The sequence below is a fragment of the Maylandia zebra genome, linkage group LG6 (genome assembly GCF_041146795.1).
Source record: "Maylandia zebra isolate NMK-2024a linkage group LG6, Mzebra_GT3a, whole genome shotgun sequence".
Lineage (NCBI taxonomy): Eukaryota > Metazoa > Chordata > Actinopteri > Cichliformes > Cichlidae > Maylandia > Maylandia zebra.
The window spans coordinates 6,796,027-6,819,508 of NC_135172.1; the positions used below are offsets into that span (position 1 = coordinate 6,796,027).

Sequence of the window (23,482 nt, forward strand, 5' to 3'; positions counted from 1 at the left end):
AATGTTTCTCTAGTAAAGGCCTTTTATGATATTTCTGTACAGAGCTGGGTGAAGTCTTTGAGTTGACTCATCGGTAATACAAAATGTTATTGCATTGCTTCTAGGTGTTATCGCCTTCAGAGCAGAGTGGTTTGTCGCCTCCCTCTCCAGACTATCGGACAAAAGGCCAGAGTGACGAGAAAGAGCATTTTCACATCCTTCCTCAGCTGCAGGCCAAGAGGGCTGACTTTCTAACTGTCATGCTGACTGGTACTTTGCCTCAGCGGCGGAGTTTTGCCACACCAGACGAAGAAGTTCCAGAAACCCCAGGGCCAAAGGATGACGACGTTACAAAGAGTGAGTCCAACAGTGAGGTGAGTCAGAAGAGTACTGAACGTAGCCAGGATGCTGCGCCTTCAACACTGATGGCTGAGGACCAGAGGGGCCAGAAGGAGCATGCCTCCGCTGCTGATGCAGACCCAGACCTAGAGGATGCATCCAAAACCCTTGTTCTATTCTCCCCAGGAGACACTCGCAAGTCTCCTTCTGGCGGCGATCACGTTCTGGATGGTGAGTTGGCTACACCATGTGCTCTAACATCCCGTAATGACCGCCTTCTAGTTGGGGATGCAATACAGCCTGAACCTTCAGAGACTGGCCGTTTGTCCCCAGCTCTCAGATCAGACCTGAGGCCTTCCACACCCATTGCTCCTGGTTCACCCCCCTTCACCAAAGTTGAGCGTACTTTCATTCATATTGCCGAGACATCACACCTCAATGTTATGTCTTCCAAGGAGGGTGACCGGGAAGTCTTTCCCATCATGAATAAATCCGATATAGATGCTGACACCCATAAGAAGGTGGAGGGAGCACCAATGATAGAAGAGTATCCAAAGGACTCAGTGGAAGACCAAACTCAAATAGACAAATACCCCAAAACTGAGAATGGTCCATCTACTGAGCTGGCCCAGTCTTTGGAGCCTGTTCCAGAAGCAATGTCACCAACTGACATACATAATGATCGGTCACAGGAACTTACAAAACAACCACCACCAAGTGAAGACCCTGCCAAACTTCAGACAGCAGAATCAAAAGTACTCTCTGCCATCAAGCCCAGAATCCGAAGCCGAATTCCAGTGCTCATTTCTATGGAGGAGGATTCAGGCTCAGAGCAGTCCTTATCTCTCTCGGCTCGGGTCCGGCTTCAGCATCGCGCCAGGCAGCTGGATTTGGCCCACCTGCTAGTCCAGAAGCAACACACTCGCTGGATGAGGAGGAGAATGCTTTCTGGTACATCATCATCGCTGTCTTCGGGGGACGATGAGCGTCGAAGACCGTCAGAAACCCTGTCCACTGCAGGCTCAGAGGAAGACACGCATACATCAGATGAGTCCAGGTGGAGCTCTCGTCTTAAAACAACTGAAGAGCAAGGCTTCAAAGAGTGCAGGAGCAAGATCCCCAGGCCAGTTACCCCCATAAAGCGGTCTTCAGGCGGGCTTGGTAGTGCTGCTCCTACTCCTCGCTTAAATAATGGGTATGATTTAGTTTCTTTCTTATAGTGTACCCACAACAATTTAAGCAGTTTGATACATATTTTTAAAGTAAAATAATTTTTCACATTTTTATGTTCTCTTCACAGGAATCAGAAAATTGGACTAAGCACTCTAGTTACCCCCCCAAAATTTAGGCCTATTTCTCCTGGGTCCTCCTTAACATGTCCCCGTCCCTCAACTGTCCCTGCTCCATCTGGCAGCCCTCGAATGCCCCTACGAGTCTTGTTTGGAACCAGACGCAGCCTTAGCTCATCCCACTGTAGGACTGACAGTCCCTCCCCTCAGAGAGTATGTTCATCTAGGCAGCCCCTCTCGGTACGAGCCCCAACTGTCCCCATGCTGCCACCCAGGACTACAACCATCATGCGACGCAGCGCCTCGCAAGAAGCCACCACTCAGTCCTCTTCTACCACCATGCCCGCTAGGACCAGGCCAAAAACAGCTAGTACAGCTAAGGGGAAAGCAAATTCTAGAGAGAAGGTGGCCCTTGCTAGATAATACAAAGACGCTTATCTCCAAGTATTTGTGAATAATCAGTCTTTGGACCAGCTATGCCTCAAAGGTTTTCACCTTATTCCATATTAGACTGTGATGCCACATTGACTTCTTTCAGTTCATTTACTATATACATACATACATTTTTTTTTCCAAGGACAGCTTATTGAACTGACTACCTGGGCTTCCATTTATCTTATTGTCATACAGGAGCATTACTGCCATGGTGCTATGGATACGTCTGCTGCTCCCTGGTTAGTCCCTAATGAAACTGCTGTCTGAAGCTGAGAATCCTTATTCCAACAAGTCCAGTTTCAGACACTTTCACCTGATACACCTAATACACTACTCCTGGCTTTCCATGGGTATATTACTCTTGAACTGACAATATCCTATTTGGTTCACATTGCATGGTAAAGTATATCAGAGAAACATTGAATCTGTAGAGGAAACACAACATGTACAAAAATCTGTACCCCTTGCCTATTGGCTAAAGAAAAAAAAAGATTAAATTGGACTTGTTTGAATACCCTTACTGTGATAATGTGAGACTCCTAATCTATATTCATTATGACTGCGGATAAAGTGAAGAGCTGAACGTGAACATATATCGCTCAAATGCTTGCCTACTCCTTATGGTGTGATAATGGCCATGCTTTAATCATTCTATTATATATTGGTGTTTTAGTTTGTTTATGCTTTGAATTGTACATAATCGAATCATTTCCCATAAAGACATCTTTATTTTTATCTTGGCAAGCAAAATGTAAATGAAGTCTTTAATCTTTGGTTCCAATTTGTTGGCATTATGCCTGGTTTTTATGCATGAGAAAAACAGGGTTAAGCATGAGAAGATGTTATACCTGCTTTAATTCTGTTGGCAATACAAGTCTGGACTGTGTATATGGAATCTCTGGGACTGAGGCGTGAAGTAAAGTTTTGATCATGTGGCAGAGGGTCTTGTCATTATTTTCTCCCTGGTATCTGTAACTAACATTCAGAACTGACATATATCCATCACAGTGGCGTGCAATGACTTTAACAGAAAGGCAAACAGAGATGATTTTTGCATAAATTATCAAAAGTAAAAGTAGTTCATCTGCAGAAAAATGTTCCCCATCTGTGTTAAGCGGATTAATGTTATTTTTGCAGAGTTTAAGGTTGAGCTCATTTGAAATACTGTTTAATTGAGTAGCATCATACTAAAGCATATTGATGCTTCCTGTGAGGACCTCTGAAAAAAAAGTGTATTAAAAGATTAGTAAGAAAAATATCAGCTGCATTAAATGGCTTGATCATCATGTGACATAGTTAACTGTTAATACCTGAAGGGAGAATTCAAATATGAATGAAAACTTATCATGGTCAAGCCATTTAATTCAACTGATATTATTTTGGCAAAACAGTTAAGTGTATTACATTCAGATATTCTATAAGATGCAAATCTAAAAGTGCTGCTCAACCTGCACCTGCTCAACATGCATCTTTTATTAGACTGGAAATGGTTAGAGTCTCCATCATCGTTAAAGTTTCCCTTGCTGATATACTAAAACTATACTTTTCCACACATTTCCTCTACATCACATATGTTGCCCAAGGTGGTTAGCAAGGGGAAACTCCTTTGTTATCTCTTCCACAGCATGTCTTTTTTCCTGTCTTCCTTAGCTCTCCACAACCAGTCGCGGCTAATGACTAATCTCAGAGCAGTGAAAGCAGACCAGTGGTTGCTGGCCGTGCATGTTGATCTCCCATCAGTTTACAGTCGCAGACAAGCGGCTGTTTTTCAACAGGTTCAGTAGTGGACCCCCATGTTGCCTCTCCTCACACAGTGCCAATATTAACACCTCCTCAACCCTCCTCCACACAGAGCTTGGGTACCCAGAACCCCCCACCTTCCTCTCAAGTTTCCCCTTCACTGTGATGGCTGACCAAGTGAGGAGACAACTGACCAAGTGACTACACCAAGGCGAAGCTGTAGGCCCTGACAGTATTAGTCAGGGAATCTTTTTTTTTGTTTTGTCCTGTCCAGCAGTTGCCACAAGCATAATAATGGTCTGAATACTTTGTTGTGCCAAATATATTTGCTTTCACAAGAGGAACACTGTAGCCCAGGGGTCGGCTTGCTGACTGATGGGATGGGTTAACTGATGGCACGACCATAGCTGGACTGGCCAGGTGTTGTGCCAAAAAGTGATTGTCTGCCAAAACCTGATTTCCGGTATTTGCCAAAAACTGATTGCTCATATTTAAACTGCTATAAGTAACTCGTTGGGCTATAATATGTGAAACATATGTCAAATGCATCCCTCATGGATGACATAAAGTCATCTTGAGCCACAAACAACATTCGTGTAACAAGGTAGAAGCCGGCCAAAAAAATCAGTTTTTGGCCGTGACTTTTATATAACCTTTATTTATGCAAAAAAAATAAATTAATTAAAAAATCTCATTAATATTAAAATAGTCTTTTTTAAGAGTAAGTTGGCCAAGAGGACAGCAGAAATGGCAGCAAATATTACAATAGTTCAGTAAAAATATTTTAAGTGGGGATAAAGGACCGGATTGGTTATAATGTAAGTACAATAACACAGAGTTATAAAGATACTTGAAAAACAGATAATTTTTAATTCTATATATAACCCCTTTGTAAACCCTGTTCACCGAAGTCTATTTACCAACATACGTAAAGATATTACACATAAAAAATACACAGAAACATTGGAAATCACTTTTTGGCACAACAGCGATGGTGATTTTTCGTTTTTATGGGGCGATGGTTTTTTTTTGTTTGTTTGTTTTGGTTTTTTTTTATTGTTTTTGTAACGGTATAAACAATGAAAGGTGGTGGATTGGCCACATGCTGGCCGATGTGTAAAAGTAACTCAGTTGTTTGGTGGTGGCTATGGCGGAGCTTCCACAGAGGCCAGCAGGTGGATAAGGGAAAGGGGAGGCAGGAGGAGGAGAGACCCCAGGCAGCCGCTGCTTCGAGTATCAGGTGAACTGAACTTCAGGTAAGACGGTATGACCTTTTCTTTCTGTACACCGTTATATTTGTGCCACAAAACCAACCAATCAGAGACTTGATCTCATTGGCTGTTTTGGTCTCCAATCAGCTCGCAATGACGAAATGCTATATCCCAGAATGCATTTTGTTCAAAACTCAAACGATGCAGTGGCGGAGAAACGCAGAGTGGCGATTTGTTTATCGCCCACTTTGCGCCAGAAAGAACATCAGCTGATATCAGTATAGTGGCACACAAATAACGCCATACTTATGAACTGTTTCTGAGAGACAATGGCTACGTTCACACTGCAGGTCTTAATGCTCAATTCCGATTTTTTGCTCAAATCCAATTTTTTTGTCTGCTTGTTCACACTACAAATAAAATGTGACAGTCAACGCGCTCTGGCGTGAACCCTCAAAGCGGCCCGCATGCGCAAAAGAAGACACACAACGCGCTCTGTTTAGACCCAGACCGAACAGTATTGTTTGACTGATGGCCTTAATATAAAGACTTGTTTCGGACTTTACGTTTCCCAATTTTGCTTTAAGTTATAAAGTTATTTTGTTATTTACATTTGGCCTAATAATGATCCTTACTGCAGTTTTAGAGAAGAGCGGTGCTTCAAAGGATAGTTGCAGATTTCTGTCAGAATCTGTAGATTATACAGTACAAATAAAATGTTCATGTTCCTCCAACGTTGTCTTCCCAACAGTTTCACTGGATGGCCAGGAAGCGTTCACGATGTCTACTTGGGCGCTGATAATTGGCGTCTGTCTTGTGTCAGTGACGTAAAAGACGGATTTAATGCGACATGACCATTGAAACAGTAGTCGCTTTCTAAAACATCAGATATGTATCGGATTCAGTACCACATACAAAGTGACCCAGATTGGATTTGAAAATATCGGATTTGTGCCGTTCACACTGTCATGATCGGATATGGGTCGCATAGGGTCAAAAAAGTCGGATTTGATGTGCTTTCGCCTGCAGTGTGAACGTAGCCAATAATAATACCAGGATCCTTTGTAGCTGACGGCTGGTAACTGTGCAGCAGAGGCGGGTCTAGCAAAGTGTTGCCAGGGGGCCAGGTAGCCTGGGAAAGGGGGGAACAAAGAAATACTTTTCTTTCTTATTCTCATTTCAAATTTCTAGCTTTTAATAAATAGTTATCTGAATCTTACAACCAAAGTTTTTATCTGATATAAAATGTATAGAAAGTATAGAAACAATACAGTACATCACTGTCACAACAGCGTTTGTTTTCATTCAAAGGCTTTATGGCTTTTCCTATAATACCCGGTGGGCTGGTCTCTAGTCAAAATGCCTGGGCCGATTTTTTGTCCCAGTCCAGCCCTGGGCACGACACGCAGGGAATTCTGCGAAGGTGCATTAAAAAATAAATGGCTGGGCCAGCGGTGCACATCGCAAATTGGCTTGCATAGACACATTTGTTGTGCTGCTTCTTAATGGTAAATGGTAAATGGCCTGTATTTATATAGCGCTTTTCTAGTCCCTAAGGACCCCAAAGCGCTTTACACAACCTGTCATCCACCCATTCACACACACATTCACACACTGGTGATGGCAAGCTACAATGTAGCCACAGCCACCCTGGGGCACTGACAGAGGCGAGGCTGCCGGACACTGGCGCCACCGGGCCCTCTGACCACCACCAGTAGGCAACGGGTGTCTTGCCCAAGGACACAACAACCGAGACTGTCCAAGCCGGGGCTCGAACCGGCAACCTTCCGATTAATGATGATATTATAGCTAACAACCCCAACTACCAGATTCAACTTGTATTTGGCTACAGATAACTTTGCTTACTGGTGAGAGGGACGTTGCTAGCTGGCAGTTTTTTCAAACGATGTTAAAATTTCCACATTCCGACACTTCAAATGCTTCAGGAGCTGTTCGCTCAGTGCAGCATCAGCACCGCGGAAATACACGGATACATCCATAGACTCGAGACAAAATTCATAATGTGTTTTAGGGACTTTCAGGTGTATGGACCAATGTTTTCTTTTTTAATCAAACCAGAAAGCTTTAATGAAAAGCTGGATTTGTCTTGCATTAACTGGCTGGACACAGAGGAAATCAAAATGCAGCTGATTGAACTGAAAAGCTCCAGTCTGTGGGGGTCAAAGTTTGCAGAACTACGAACACAGCTGGAATCCACAGCTGTGCGTGTTCATGGAGCTGCATTTTCACCTGCTGAACGTCACTACCTGACGAGTTTAACTGTCTTCAGAACATTGCAGAGGCCTTATTGACAGTATTTGGTTCTACATATCTGTGTGAGCAGATTTTCTCTCACATGAAGAGTGAGAGAATGCTCTCAATGACATGAGAGCATTCAGACGGGTAGCCGTCTGAATGCTGGACACTGAATGTTGTACAGTTCATTTGCTGTTATGGATAAAAAGTCTTTTTGTTTCAAAATAGCTGAAAACTATTCGCTGATAGCTGCCAACATCTGCGAACAAATATAATTCTATAAAGTGGTTCTATATAGTGTGTAACTGTTCATATAGAGCGTTATTACATTTATTGCTAATGCAATCATATGGCACATTGACTTTTAGATTAAATTTTAGATGGCACTCATGATCAGAAAGGTTGCCGACCCCTGCTGTAGTCTCTGTAAGCTCATCTTGTTAATGTTTTTATTTTTTTGTTTATCAATTTTATTATTCATATTATTGTCTATACACACACACACACACACAGAGAAACTTCAGAGACACAAATCCATCCACATCCACCCCACCCACTGAAGTGTGGATAGACAGGTGCCCCCCTATAGGACGGAGTGATCCCAGGACGCGTTGAACCCATCACCAGATCACCAGCGAGCCCCAATGACAGACATTGATGGGTTTGTATCCTGAACCCATCCGCTGGAACGTTAAGACAATATAATTACACTGCAAGCAAGACGCAAGTAGGCAAACTTCTTCATGGTACTCGTGCACGGGAGAGAACCGGACAAACGCCGTTCCTTCGCTTGGCCCCAGTTGCTCTCGTCCGTTCTCCCGTACACTGCCCTTTTATTGAGGTTACATGAATATGCATAAGTTCACTAACATGTGACGTCTACATACACACAAAGAGTACCTTGCCTGTTGTGTGTGTGTGTGTGTGTGTGTGTGTGTGTGTGTGTGTGTGTGTGTGTGTGATCTGTGTGAGGTCAAGATGTGACCCTGTGAAGACTCCCCAAGGCTAGTGCCAGGACGTCTAACTCCATCTAACAAAAGGCTCTTATACTTAAACAGATATGCGTGTGCTTGCTATACCATAAATCAACAAGAAAAGATAAACTCTCCTAGGGAGTGTGATCTATGCCAGGACACTCTGGGGAATGTATGCACTCCCTTCTACAGCTACACAAAGTTAATACAGACCTCTTTAGGATGAAGCATTCTTTCAATCCACCAATGATTATATACTTCTAAGCATATATGAGTAAATATTTCTAAGCATAAATGACAATCAACAATACAAATCTAACAGACATGATGCAGGAAAAGGAGTTAAGAAGACCTCCCTGCTTCCCTGCATGTCCGTGTTGAAAATAGCCTGCTGGGTGCATGTGTTAAATGTAGATGTGTTGTTCTTCAATTTTGCAATATAATTATAACTTTGGAAATAAGTGCAAATCTCGTATTGCTACAGTCAATAAGACGATTGTTCATAGCTCCCGCTTTAAAATACATAACCTGACCTCATGAAAGGTAACAATTCAATGATAAAAACGGCATCCTTTAAATACTGTAAGGATAATTCTGGCTATAAAGCCACTGTATTTATATGAATTTCTCAAAATGTTCTCCTGACAACAGTTGAAAATATGACAACTTTGCAGCTGTTGGAAAGCTGTGTTATTAACATAAAACACCTGTATCTGCAACACATTCACAGTGGATGAGACACAAATGCAGAAGACAAAGCTTCTGGGTAAAAGACAAAAATCCAAATCTTTAGTCAAAAGATTTGGATTTTGACTAATTGGTTAAAAAAGAAAGTGGTTAAAAAAGAAAGACAACCAATCCACTAAACAGTGTACAGGGGTCATCAAATAGTAGTTCAATGAGTAGAGATTATTGGAAAGAAATTAACATGATTCACTGGTATTTGGCGGTTAGTCTTCGATGGTCCTCAGCAGAACAGAACCCCAACAGTGATTGACCCCCGGAGTCTAGATGCTAGTGGTGGAGATGAAAATGGGGGGATGAGAGGCGGTGATGGAGAGGAGGTGGGTTGCACAAAGGAGAATGACAGATGCGCAGTGAGAGTTAAAGTACATAGTGTGAATGCTGATAGGCCTGAAGAAGGCTGGGAGAAAGATCATTGGACTAGACCGATGATGTCATAAACAACCTGACAGCATGGGAAAGTGGAAGTAATGTAAAGCTTAGATTTAGCCGGCAACACCTGGGAGCAGACACATGTGAGACTATAGTTCTTCCTTATCCTTTAAATTACCATTTTATAATTGTTCGTTAAAATGACTGTAACTCCATCATTGTTTTTGCTAGAGAGAAAATGCAAAGTGTTTCAAAAAGAAGAGAAGCTGAGCTTTACATAGATATTTGGTGTATTGCAGTAGCATTAAGCATTCACAAGCTACTGCTGTCTGAACACAGAAAAATCAACTCGCTTAGATTTTACCATGGATGCTTTGCACTACCGTAACTCCTCAACCATTTGGGCTAGAGAGAGATTTCAAATGGTTACTGAACAATGAGAAGACAAGCTTTACAAAACTCTATGGTGCACCATTGCACAAGCAGTGACAGTCTAAACACGGGTATGAATTGATGACACATGTGGTGTAGAGAAGTGGCAAAGACCAAAGACGCCTGGAGATTTGTTATATAAAAGGAACAATATATTAAAAAAAACTGGGTGAGCTAGGCTCAAAAACATTTTTTGTACATATTTAGTATGGTTCATATTTAAAGTTGATGTTGTGTTACATTTTGTTCATGGTGAATATCAGTTTCCACTTAACTATAAATCTAAAAAAACGCAGTCAATTTTCTTTCCACTTTAAGCTGCTGTTACATTGTCACAACAATACAGTAGTGTAAAATAATTGTGAGATACTGAAAGCTGAGGTTATTCTGAAAGAAGGGGCAAAAGGGTTCACTCTTAGTTTCTGACACTTTTACAACCAAATTGATCAAATAAATCCAGGCGGCCTAAATGATACTGGGTAAAATAATAATAATAAAAAAAAAACACAGGGGGGGGGGTTGAACTTGTGCAGATCTTCATTACAAAAGAACACTGAAACTGAAAAACATTAAAACAAAAAATTAACAAAGGGTCACAGCTGAGTATATTTATTGAATTACCACCAATTACAAAAAAGGAAAAACTTGTAAAGGCAGCAAAGTAAACTGAGCAGAATACAGAAAGACAAGTGATTACAAAATAAATAAGGTAATGACTTCAACCTTTACCTGGATTACTTAAATATTTTATAAATTCAGTTCAGTTCAATTCAATTTTATTTATACAGCGCCAAATCACAACAGTTGCCTCAAGGCGCTTTATATTGTAAGGTAGACCCTACAATAATACATATACAGAGAGAACCTCAGCAATCATATGACCCCTGTGAGCAAGCACTTTGGTGACAGTGGGAAGGAAAAACTCCCTTTTAACAGGAAGAAACCTCCGGCAGAACCAGGCTCAGGGAGGGGCGGGGCCATCTGCTGCGACTGAGAGAAGGAAGACGGGACAAAAGACATGCTGTGGAAGAGAGACAGAGATTAATAACAAGTATGATTCAGTGCGGAGAGGTCTATTAACACATAGTGAATGAGAAAGGTGACTGAAGAAGAAATACTTAATGCATCATGGGAATCTCCCAGCATCCTCCCCCCTATTGCACCATAGCTTAGCGAGATGTTAGTGAGTGGGTCTAACATCTCAGGGTCACCTGATTCAGCCCTAATGATATGCTTCAGCAAAAAGGAAAGTTTTAAACCTAATCTCAAAAGTCCATCCGTCAATGTCTGTCTGCTGAATTCAAATTGGAAGCTGGTTGAACAGAAGAGGGGCCTGAAAGCTGAACACTCTGCCTCCTATTCTACATTTACAAATCTTTGGGTTACTTAACGTAATACCTGGTTCTTTGATAACAGAGTGAGGTGTTTCACTATGGGAATCGCCTCGGCGTGACCAACTACGGAAGCTCCAATGACACCACGTCTGTCTATGACAGACCTGTCGAGCCGTGCTCAGGGCTCCGCCCCCTCGTGCTAACACGGCCGACCAGCTCCTCCTAACTCATTCCAAGCAGATTTCTTTCCGTGCCTAAGCAAGGAGGGAACTGTTGGTGAAACACCTCACTCTGTTATCAAGGAACCAGGGATTACGTTAAGTAACCCAACGTTTTTTTTCTAACTTCGCTCGGTGTTTCACTATGGGAGATATGGCCCACTCCCGGATTGCGCCAGCTCCCGAAGCTACTCTCCAGTGCTACTCCAGGATCTCAGGTCGAACCTGAGGCACCAGAATCCCGCACCGTCTGAGCCAGGGATGACTGTGCAACATCCAGCCGATAAAACCGGACAAACGGGTGCGGTGTAGCCCAGCTTGCTGCCGCACAAATATCCTGGACTGATACACCTCTGAACAACGCCCAGGATGTGGCCACACCCCTAGTGGAGTGTGCTCGGAGTCCCGGGGGGGCCTGCAAGCCCTTACAGCTATAAGCCAGAGCTAAGGCCTCTACAATCCAATGAGCTAGCCTCTGGCGTGATACGGGCCTGCCCTTGTGAGGGGAGGCCCAGGAAACAAACAGCTGATCCGACTTCCTGAATCCAGCTGTTCTGTCAACATAAGTCCCCAAGGCCCAGACAGGGCACAAAGTGTTCAGCCTCTGCTCCCTCTCGGAAGAGAATGGAGGGGGGTGAATAGCTAGGAGCTCTACTGTAGAGCACCTGTATGATGTTTCCAACACTTTAGGGACAAAGGCTGGGTTAGGCCTCAGGAGTGTTTTAGTGAGTCCCGGGGCCAACTGTAGACAAGAGGGGTGAATAGACAGAGACTGTAATTCACTAACTCGCTTGGCTGTGGTTAGAGCCAACAGCAGAGTGGTTTTAAGAGAGAGAAACTTCAACCCCACTGCCCCAATAGGCTCAAAGGGGTGGTGGGAGAGGGCGTCTAAAACGACTGACAGATCCCATAAAAGGGACCAGTGGTCTAGAAACTGGGAGCGTTCGACGTGCCCCTCTCATGAAGCGACTTACAAGGGGGTGCTGCCCAGCAGGTTTATCACCAAACCCCACGTGGCAGGCTGAAATAGCTGCTAAATAAACCTTTATAGTGGAAAAAGCTTTCCTTTTGTCCAGCAAGTCTTGAAGAAAACACAACAGCTCCACCACTGAACACTGAAAAGGGATAATCTGCTTTTCATGGCACCACTCTTCAAAAACATGCCATTTACTGCTGTAAATGGAACGGGTGGGGGAGGCTCTGGCATTCTGAATGGTTTCAATAACCTTCGGAGGCATGCCTGCTGCCTTCAAATTCCACCTTTCACGGGCCAGGCCCAGAGAGCAACCTGGTCTGGATGGGGATGGTATATCTCCCCCCGCGCCTGAGACAGAAGGTCCCTGCGGATGGGGAGTGGCCATGGCTCGTCCACCAGAAGCTGGATGATTTCTGCTATCCAGTGTTTGGATGGCCACCGTGGAGCTATTAAAATCAGAGACAGCCCCTGATCCCTCACTCTGATCAGTGTTGGGGAGATCAGGCTGAGGGGAGGGAAAGCATACAGCAGAGTTTTTTGGCCATGGATGGGCCAGCGCATCCACGCCCAGTGGCGCGTGTGCGTCTGACAGGGAGAAAAACAGGGGGCACTGTGTGTTTTCTCGCGAGGCGAAGAGATCTACGGCAGCCCGGCCGTATCTCTGCCAAATCTGCTCCACCACCTGTGGGTGAAGCCTCCATTCTCCGAACAGTGGATTTCCTCTGGACAGGAGGTCCGCCCCCCTGTTCAGAATTCCTGGCACGTGAGTTGCCCGAAGGGAGAGGAGCCGAGTGCTGCTCCACATAATTATTTCCCTGGCTAACCTGTGTAGCTGCCGGGAACGGGTGCCGCCCTGGCGGTTGATATAAGCAACTACAGTGGAGTTGTCTGTTTTCACTAAAACATGTTGACCCCGGAGATACGGCAGAAAATGCCGTAAGGCTAGGAGCACCGCGCGGAGCTCCAGCACATTTATGTGATTCAGAGTAAGTCTCTGTGACCAAACGCCATTCACTGCTCTGCCCATCATAGTTGCACCCCAACCTGACAGGGATGCATCTGTGGTCAGCGTCACCCTGGATGATACTGCCCCGAGCGGTGCCCCCGCCGCGAGAGCTGTCGGGCTCCTCCAGGGCCGGAGAGCCGCGATACACGGCTGCGTTATTTTTACACCACGACTGAGATGTCGGCGAGGGCACAGCTGCAGAGAAGCGACCCACCGCTGAAAATCTCTCATCATAAGCAGCCCCAAGTGTACCACCGATATCACCGAGGCCATGAGGCCGAGGAGGCGGAGACAGAGTCGGAACCGCACGACTTTCCCCAGCTGAAAACGGGAAAGACAGTGAGTGAAGGATGTGATCCTCCGCTCTGAACGTGCGATACGATAAGAGATGGAGTCTATTCTGAGCCCCAGATACTCTGTAGACTGTGCGGGTTCCAAGTGGCTCTTTTCCAGGTTGATAGTGAACCCAAGCTCCGTGAGGTGATTCACCACCACCCCGGAGTCTTTGATCGCCTGCTCGCGCGATCGTGAGCATATTAGATAATCGTCTATGTAAGAAAATATTCTGATGCCGCTGTTCCTTAACGGAGACAGCGCTGCCTCCACACATTTGCTGAACACCCTCGGAGCTAAGGATAGTTTGAAACTCGTACGCTACGCTCTGATAACCGAACCTGAGATATTTCCTGTGTGGAGGATAAATGGTGATGTGAAAATATGCGTCTGATAGGTCGATTGTAACAAACCAATCGCCTGTGTGAATTGAACGACAAAGCGTCTTGTGTGTGAGCATTCTGAACGTGTACTTTCTTAAATGCTTGTTTAACACACGCAGATCCAGAATAGGACGGAGCGACGTTCCGTCCTTTTTCGGGATGAGGAAATACCGGGAGTAAAAGCCCTGCTGAGCTTCTTCGCTCGGAACCGCTCCGATCGCCTGTTTGTGTAACAGGGAGGATATTTCCTCCTCCAGCACATTCGCTGAATCGCGACTGGCCACAGAAGCTAACACTCCGCCGAATCTCGGTGGTTTTGCCGCAAACTGTAGTCTGTAACCATGGGAAATGGTTGACAAGACCCAGGGATGAACTGCGCATGCGCGCCACCGCTCCAGCTGCGCTGCGAGCGGGCCTCTGAAGAAGCGGTAGCGTGACGTCACCCCTGTCTCCCGGAAGGAGTTGGGGCTCTCCCCCTCGGGAAGAGCGTGAGCTCCCCCCGCTGGGAACAAAGACAAATTGAAGTGATTTTCTTTTGTTTTTATTTTGAAACTGGGGGGACATTCTGCCCTTGGCAAACTGCCTGGCTGCAGAAATGCACGTTTTATTTCTTTTGTTACCCCCAAACCACAGTGAAGTGTCTGATGACTCTGGGCAGTGCTTGGTGACACAGACAGAGTGCTTAGAAGTGTTTGGTGACACTGCGCCATTTGTCCACAAGTCTGTCCTCCCTGAACTGGAGGAGGAGACTGAGAGGGTGCTCCTGGTGAACTGGAAACTTCCGGAGACCCTGAACTTTGGAGTGATTTGGTTACCCCTTCTAACACTTTCCTTCTCTTTGGGGAAGAAAAGAGGGGTGACACAGAATGCTGCAGGTGTGCTAGGCTGACCGCTTCTTTTTCCCCTCTCCGGGGTGTGACGGCTTGTTCTTTGCAGCAACTGCTGCAAAGGAATGCTTGCCCCAAGGTCTTCGGTTCTCTACCTTGGCCTGGTGGGCACCCTGCTGGTCTCCTGCTCCTCTCTGCATTCTGACCCCACTCTGTCTCCCTCTCACAGCTGCTGCTGTTGCTGCAAAGCCAGCTCTTGGCGCCTGCTGGGGCTGAGAGTTAGGTTTTCTGGGTAAGCAGAGGTTGAATGCTTCACCCTCCTGCTTTCTGCGGGTGCTTGTTTCTCTCATTCTCTCCAGGGCTGGGCCAAAGAGACCCTTGGTTGGGTCATAGGTTGCATCCATGACCTCAGCCTTCTGAGCATCACCTAGGCCTGACAGGTTTAGCCACAAGGCTCTCTCACCCGAGACTGCAAGGCCCATAACGCGACCACACCCTTGGACTGCTCCCCTGGAGGAGCGAAGAATGAGATCATTAACCACGCAGATTTCATCCCAGAGGGCTGGGTTCGGGGAACCCGAGTCAAGCTGACGGCCCATGTCTTCCAGAATTTCTGCCTGATATGCTGATAGCAGTGTGACTGCATTAAGCGAGCATGCTGACTGTGCAGCATATTTGTATGTCCTTAGATAAATAGATGCCGTGAGGCGATCTATCTTGTTGGGCAAAGAAATGCTAGAAGAAGCTGAGATTGCCCTGCGGTTAGGGTGAAGGTGATACGCCACTGAAGGCTCCACTGCTGGGGGTTCGGTCAGCCCCAGTTCACCCATCCCCTGGATCTCAAGCTTAGAGCAGCCCTTGGTCGGAAGCTTGCTTTTAAAAGGGCTTGACCAATTGCGACTCATTTCTTTCATGCAGGCTGGGACTGCTGGCAGAAGCTGCTTTGATGGCGGCAAGGCTGGTGGGAGCCTCTTGCCGTCATACAGGTCGCGTTCTGCCCCTTCGGCATCCTGGGCGGCTGGCCATGGGATGCCTAGCTTGGCAGCAGCCCGTTTGCAGACCTCGTACAAATTGCTGTCCACCAGGGGTGCAACTTCAGCCCCACTCGGTGGCCTGGACTGCTGGGGAGGAAAGGTAGAGGCATCCTCCTGTTCCTCATCCATGTCCTCCAGGTCGAGGAGGTCGGAGTCGGCATCGCCCTCCGCATCCTCGCCACCCGGCTCGCCCACGTTTTGATCGAGGAGGTCCTCGAATGATGGGGGCATGAGCGGGGACTCTTCTTCCATCATGTCCGCCCAGCTTGTGGAGGCTCGTGGATGACGGATATCGCTCGTAGCAGTAGCAGCATACAGGCAGCAGTGACTGTTCGTTACTGCTACTCTCAGCCTCATTTCCAGGACTTTCTCTGGCATCAAAGCACAGTGTGGGCATCCCTGAGGGTCCGCCAGTGAAGCCTGAGCATGCTTGGCACCCATACAGACGATGCACATTGGATGAGGGTCCCTGCCCGAGATGGTGGCACCGCATGATGCGGGGCACGGGCGGGATGCAGCCTCTTTAGCCTTCGGCTCCGACCTTTTGGCGGGAGTAGGAGCCGTAGACATGGTTAGCGGAAAGGGGTGAGACTAGGCTACACCAGGCTCGTCTCGACACGTTAGCCCGTAAGTAGCTAGGACTAGCAGCGGGTGTTAAATCCGATCTAGTCGCGGCGGGAGTCAGCTCGTCGTGACACGTTAGCTGCACTCCGCTAGCCAATATCGTTAGCAACTTAATGCTAACCGAACCCTAGGTCGACCAACAAGCTAATGCTAGTGAGACGCTAATGTGGTTCGTGGCCTGCTAACAAGTTAATGCTAGCCGGACACTGAACGAACAGCTCGCCGTAACGCATTAGCCCGAGTCACACAACGTCGGCTACCTCGCTAACTAAAACCAGGAACCGCTGGGACAGCTCGCCTGACGCGGTTGCTGTTCCACAGTGCAACTCTAAGTACACTTCTTTCGAAGGACTTACTCAGCACGATCCAAACTGGAACCAGAAAAACTGCGTTCGGCGACGTACTCCTACACGGGACACCTGAGAACTGTTAAGCAGCTAATCAAGTTAGCCTGGATGCGCTGAGGGAGCTCAAAGTAGTTTCTCACGGGAAGAAAGCGAGAATGAGTTAGGAGGAGCTGGTCGGCCGTGTTAGTACGAGGGGGCGGAGCCCTGAGCACGGCTCGACAGGTCTGTCATAGACAGACGTGGTGTCATTGGAGCTTCCGTAGTTGGTCACGCCGAGGCGATTCCCATAGTGAAACACCGAGCGAAGTTAGAAAAAGAACCACCAACATTTTGTCTTTAGATTAGATTGTCTTTTTGGGAATTCCTCAGTTTACTCTGCCCAGTTAGCTGGTCCAGTAGTCTTCCTTCCTTCTTTTCAGGCTATTTCACATGTATATTTGGCATTTTTGGCATCTCCCTGTCAGTGGACGAAATGTGATCCTGTAGTCCACAAAAACTTGAAACACAACAGTCAACTTAAATCCTGTCTTGAGATTGTCTTGAGAAGTCCAACTCCAGGTCCAGTCTTGTCTGCTGTAGAGGACTTGTTTTTGAGAACCTGCACTTTATTGGAAAGCTTTTTTTCCCCATCTAACCCAAATATCACTTTTTGAAGAAATTCAGATGTGTATCACAGGCTCTTAGGCTATCTCAAGTTTAAACCGTAGATCAAGTGTGTGTGTGTGTGTAGACAATAATATGAATCAAAGCCAAGTGATGATACCAGCATTTTCAGGGAGATCCATCTCATCTGCTGCCTCATGCCTCACAATGTAGGTGCCCAACACTATTTTCTTAATTTGTCTCACAGCGCCAGAATCAGTACTGCATGGCAGAAAGTGCACACACATTAACACTTATACCTATAATATAAATTGGCAGTATTAATGAAACAATTTACAAATGATATAAGGTTGGTAATTATCTATATTTTCCATTTTCAGTAAATCCTAAGAGAAGATCAGAACCATCAATGAATAAACAGTAAGTAAGATTTAGTGTATATTAACACTCATAACTTGTTTGCACCACAGATCTCGTCTTATTGTGGTTCATGGAGAAAAAATTCCATGGTTTACTAGTGGAGAAAAATGGCAGTATTAATAGCACACTGATAATAGTTCCACCTCAACCATAACTCAAAAGTCCCATTTTCTGTATAAACAATGTGGACAGGTTTTTAAAATCAAAAAATGCTGTGTAAATTTTTTTTTTACAGATTTTCTTTGTCAGTTGGGCTCCAACGGTGTTGCAACTTACAAGAACTCTGTAATACGGCTGTCAGGATCTTCATTTAATTAGAGCCGCAATGCTTTCAGTATGTTGCCCCACCTTACTTCAATTGTGTGAAAGACGGTTTTTAAACTAATTATTTTATTTACACTATCCTGTAAATGTACATAAATTCTCTGCACAAGACACATTTTATATATGCAACCTGTATAGCTCTTGTCCTATTTCCAGGATCATTGTTGCATTATTATTATTTTTTTAATCAACATTCTGTGCAGAAGAAAAATGAAGCATCAAACGCTCCTTTTTAAGTCCACAGATCCTTAAGCAGAAACCCTGGAATAAGAAAGTTTAGAATCACAGACATGATAGCTGCTACCTCTGGGATTTTACATTTCATCAAGCAGACTAAAAGATATAAAGCCTGGTTATGTCAAACTTGCTTCCTGAGGTTTACACCTCAGTGTCAAGAGCTTAAACAATCACAAACTCATTCAACATGCACACCTTGTGCATGGTTGCCATGATCTGTCTGATATTGTGTCCTGCTGTCCCCCCTTCTTTCTAAACACCCATAGTAGTTTGCTGGAGTAATGCTCCAGTTGGACCAAAAAGATTTAGACTAGAGGACTGTGGTGATGCGGGTGAACTCTGCATTAACCTGAAAACACATATTAGCCAAGTGTATCTCAGAGCAAGCTAAAACTGATGTTGATCAGCTATAACATATTCTAGGTAAGAACATCTGGTTTTGGTTGGAAGTTTTCAGGTGCAGAGTCACTGACTAGTATGTTGTATGTTATACAGAATGAGTATTGTAATATAAGCAGAACAAGCGTATAATGCCCACTCTTTTTATCGTATTCACAAGAATTACAGCTACAATCAATTTCTGATGCCAGCCCATGTAGTATGTCTCCCTTAAGCTTGGAGCTTGGACTTAGAAGTGTGCTGTAGAACGCTCGATTCGCTCTCTCTAAACTAAATCTGTATCTCATAACTGAACTGAGATATTTTGAAGTTTGATGGCCATGGATGGGATCTAAGGGTAGAGCTGTGTCTCCTCCAACTCCTCCTCTTGCACTGAAAAAAAGGGATTGGCCAGCTCTAGGATTTACGTGAGCATCATGTATTTAACACAAGTGCCTCATGCTTTAAAGTTAAGTGTAACTGTATAGCGTAGAAACTACATGATATGCAGAGAGGCTAGATTAAATTGTTCATATCATGTTTGAGTGAAGTAAGTCAATAATATAGCAATGTTAAATCCGGCGACACTGCACGGTATTTCAGTCTTGCGCGCTTTGGATCGTGGTCTCAGTCAAGTCGAGCAGCCACCTCTACTTTTTTTGGTATACCGAAAAAAGTAAATTGGCTGGTTGTTACATTAAAAAAGTCTAACTTGTAATTTGAACACAATAATTTCATGTTTCTATGAACGTAATTAAATCATGAAGGATCTGTACGAAATTCAACAACTTAATTTGTTCTTGTTGCGATGACATGATACAATCTAGTAAGAGTGGTTAGTTGCTGAACTCATGAAATTCATAAGATTGCATGCGATGTCAAACTACAGGAAAATCACTGGAGTTAGAGGCAGACAACCATACACACACAAAACAAAAAAATTCTGCATCAAGCCTCGAAATCATAGCTTTCCTACTTTTGTTAAGCCTGGATTGGTGGCATCGTGGTTAATGCTGTTGCTTCACAGTATGAAGGTCCTGGATTCAAATCCGCAATATGGCTAGTTTGTAGTGGTTTCTCTCTGGGTCTACTGGTTTCCTCCCACAGTTAAAAGTCATGCAGTTATTATAGTTAAGTTAATTGGTGATTCTAAATTACCTGTAAATGCAAATGGTTGTTTGTCATGTGATAGACTGGTGAGCTGTCCAGGGTGTACCCTGCTTCATAACCTATCACTTCAGGGTTATTTCCCAGCCAGGATAAAGATAGGAGGATGGTAGTTGTTGTAGATCCATTCAACTTTCATGGTAACCAGACTCTAGACTTTGTTGAACATTATGTAGTATTTAGGTGACCAAGTAGTACTGCAGTAAAAGTTATTGAATAGTGGTGAAATAAAATGACAAAATTGTGAAGGATTAAAATATTCCAAGAGCTCAACTTACTTCATCTAAACATGTTTCAATTGCGTTTTTGAACACAAAATGCACAGGTTTATTGAATATGAAAAAATTGTGTTGATTTAACTAAGTTGTTTACATTTCTGCCAAAGCAAAACATTTGTGTGCAACCAATGTCCACTACTGAATTAAGTAAATCCAACATGGCCTTTATTTCAGTGTGTCTGACTCATTCTGAAGGTAAATAACTTTAACCGTGCTCTTGTCTTTGATCTCTGAAGTTGCTGACAAGTTCACAAACTCATTGTCAAACTCACTGTCTCTATCCTTCAGTCTGAAATTGCCAGACAATGCAAAGTTCCTTCTAATCTCTTTGTTAAGGACTTCAGCTGAATCAGGTATTCCAGTGGGCAGAATTAACTTTGATGCATTGTCAACTCCAAGGACAACTCTCAGGACTGCAGCCATCTTGTGTTCACTCTGATAAAAAAGGACACATTTCTTAAGGAAACTGTTTTAATTTTCACCAGTTTTGTATTGAGTTTAAATTTGAAATGAGAAAACCATTGCATTTCTATATGATCTAAATTTGTTTTATTTCTTGTATCTTTCCTCTCTTCCCTCTTTTTTCCCCCTTCACTTTCATTTCTGGCATTTCCCCCTCTGCTTTAAAAACAGGTTTGTATGACAGCCAATAATAACAATATCATAATAATGACAAAAATATTGGCATTGGCCAGTGGTACCTCTCCACCTCCTAGTAGATAAACCTTTCAATTTCAAATCAATTGCAATATTCTATGTTGCTTTAGGCAAGTTACCTAAAATCCAATAAATCAGACAATATTTATGTTTCTTGCATGAAACAATAGATTGCAAACCTGGAAGTCATTAATATGCAAACACAATGAAATCTTTAAATCCTCACATGAAAAAAAGGATTGTTTGACCATCAAAACTTGTATTTGGTGTAAATTTGCAGAACAGGCTATATGACTACTAGCAAGCTTGTCCACTATATCATTGTAGTCTGTCTGTCAGTGCGCCCCAGGGTGGCTGTGGCTACAATGTAGCTTGCCATCACCAGTGTGTGAATGTGTGTGCGAATGGGTGGATGACAGGTTGTGTAAAGCGCTTTAGGGTCCTTAGGGACTAGAAAAGCGCTATACAAATACAGGCCATTTACCTTTTTTTTTTTTTTTTTACCATTATGCCCAAGTAGCTGAAGAGACTTAAGTATGGGAACATATTGAAATGTTTTGTTGAACCTTGCCTCTAGAACATACTCAACAGGTTCCACAACATTAAACTTTTCCTCACAGAATTGCTTAAGTTTGAAATCTGATGCTAGTGGACGTCCCTTAGATTTAGCTTGGACCAAAGGACTGTTGCTAGAAATGGCAAGGCTGAGTTCCTTAATTATAACCTGAAGATTATACTTAAAAAAATCTCAACCGTTGTATTATGTGATATCAGTGCTATAGCAGAGGCAAAAATGAAACCTTCAAGTAACTTTTGAGAAATTGGACAAGCCAATTTTTTAATCAATTTTTCATTTGGTACAACTTCACATAAATTATGTAACTTCTATGTCAGAGGCAATTTCTCCAAGATAAGTTGACTGTTCTTCGCATAACTGAGGTGCTCAATTTTCATCACCATCACAAGAGTTTGCAGTTCGTCTTGTAATCGGAAGGTTGCCGGTTCGAGCCCCGGCTCGGACAGTCTCGGTCGTTGTGTCCTTGGGCAAGACACTTCACCCGTTGCCTACTGAATCGATTCTAGAACGTAAATATCTGGTATTGGAAGAATCAAAATTTCAGTATCAATCCACACACCACTATTTTTCAATGTGTTTCCAGTCTGTGAACTGCAGGTCCTGAGCTAGTGATGAGCAAATGAAGCTTTCTGAAGCACTGAAGCTTGTATTGAAAAACTATTTCAACACAGTTCCCCTTGGTGACATCTGGTGGCCAAAAATATGAAGAGCAGCTTGAACCTACAACTTGTAATGAACTGCTTCATTATGCCCAGTTAACAGAGCTGAATTGACAGCCTCTGTTTGATATCATGTGACAGTTCTGTCTGATATCGGGCTGATATGGTGTTTTGAAGGTGTATTTTTTGTTGAAAAAATGATGTTATACCCATTTTAATAATATTGATGAATACATTTTCCTTGTTTAAACATGTGCCATGGTGTGTTCTCCTTTTGCTTGTGACTTCTTGATGGTTTTTTACTAATTAAAAAAAAAAAAAACCCACACAATAAATAACAATGTACAACACATTATAATAGCTTGGGAGTATGCTTGTACTGTGAGGCCACGTGATTATGCAATTACCAGCAGACAGATTCGTTTATATAAAATATACCAAGGGCGTAGATTTGGTTTTGGCATTGGTGGGGACGGATGATTCAACCACCGAACCCCGCCCTGTTTCTTTTTTTCCCCTTTTTGTCTTTGCTTCTTGATAAAAAGGAGAAATATACTTGCCTACATATGCTATTCTACATGGTTTTAAACCATTTAAAATTACAATTCATAGTTTTACATTTGAAATTATATAATGTTAAATTACTATTAAACAAATGACTGACTAAGTATTTTAGGCTTTAGTTTACTTCAGCCATATTTCATATAAATCAGGCAGAGTTGCGGTTAGTGAGAGTTTGGAGACAGTTTGGAGGTTTATGAGAGTGAGGAGAGAAAGTCAGGAGAGAATGGAGCCAGCTAAGAAGAGGAGGATGTCCTCCCCTGTGTGGGAACATTTTGATCTTATATCTCCCAACAAGGTATGTAAATTTCTACAGAAGATGTATTTTCATAATACTGATGGTGCAATACAATTTATGTTAAGCGGCTTTACTTTTGTACAAGGTGAAGTGTTTGCTATGTGCCAGGGAGCTGGGATATAACAACAACACCTCATCCATGCTTAGGCACTACAGAGCTTTGCATGAGAATAAGGGGAACACTGATTGTGGAGCAAGACCAGGTGAGCATCAAATGCCATGATAATACAGCATGCAGTAATGTTACTAAATGAGATAACGATATTATACAATGCAATAAGTTACGTGTGTGATATTTATATTTGTGCTTTGTTCTGCTGAGACAATAAAGACAATCTCAAATAGATGAAGACCTGGTTAGCATGGTGATTGAGGACTCCCAGCCATTTAGCATTGTGGAGGACAAAGGATTTAAAAGATTTGTTAAATCATTAAATCCTAGCTATGTTCTCCCCACTAAAGGTTATAGA

At 43.8% G+C, this 23,482-nt stretch overlaps 1 protein-coding gene across 1 annotated transcript in view; it reads left to right on the forward strand.

Annotated features, from left to right (window-relative positions):
• Positions 1-2,977, forward strand: part of ttbk1a (tau tubulin kinase 1a) — a 52,530-nt gene extending 49,553 nt beyond the window's left edge. Inside the window, exons 16-17 of the mRNA XM_004572617.4 lie at positions 105-1,513; positions 1,619-2,977. Coding sequence (XP_004572674.3) covers positions 105-1,513; positions 1,619-2,030 — 1,821 coding nt within the window. The 3' untranslated portion in view covers positions 2,031-2,977. The remainder of the gene's footprint in view (positions 1-104; positions 1,514-1,618) is intronic.
• Positions 2,978-23,482: the final 20,505 nt, after the last annotated feature.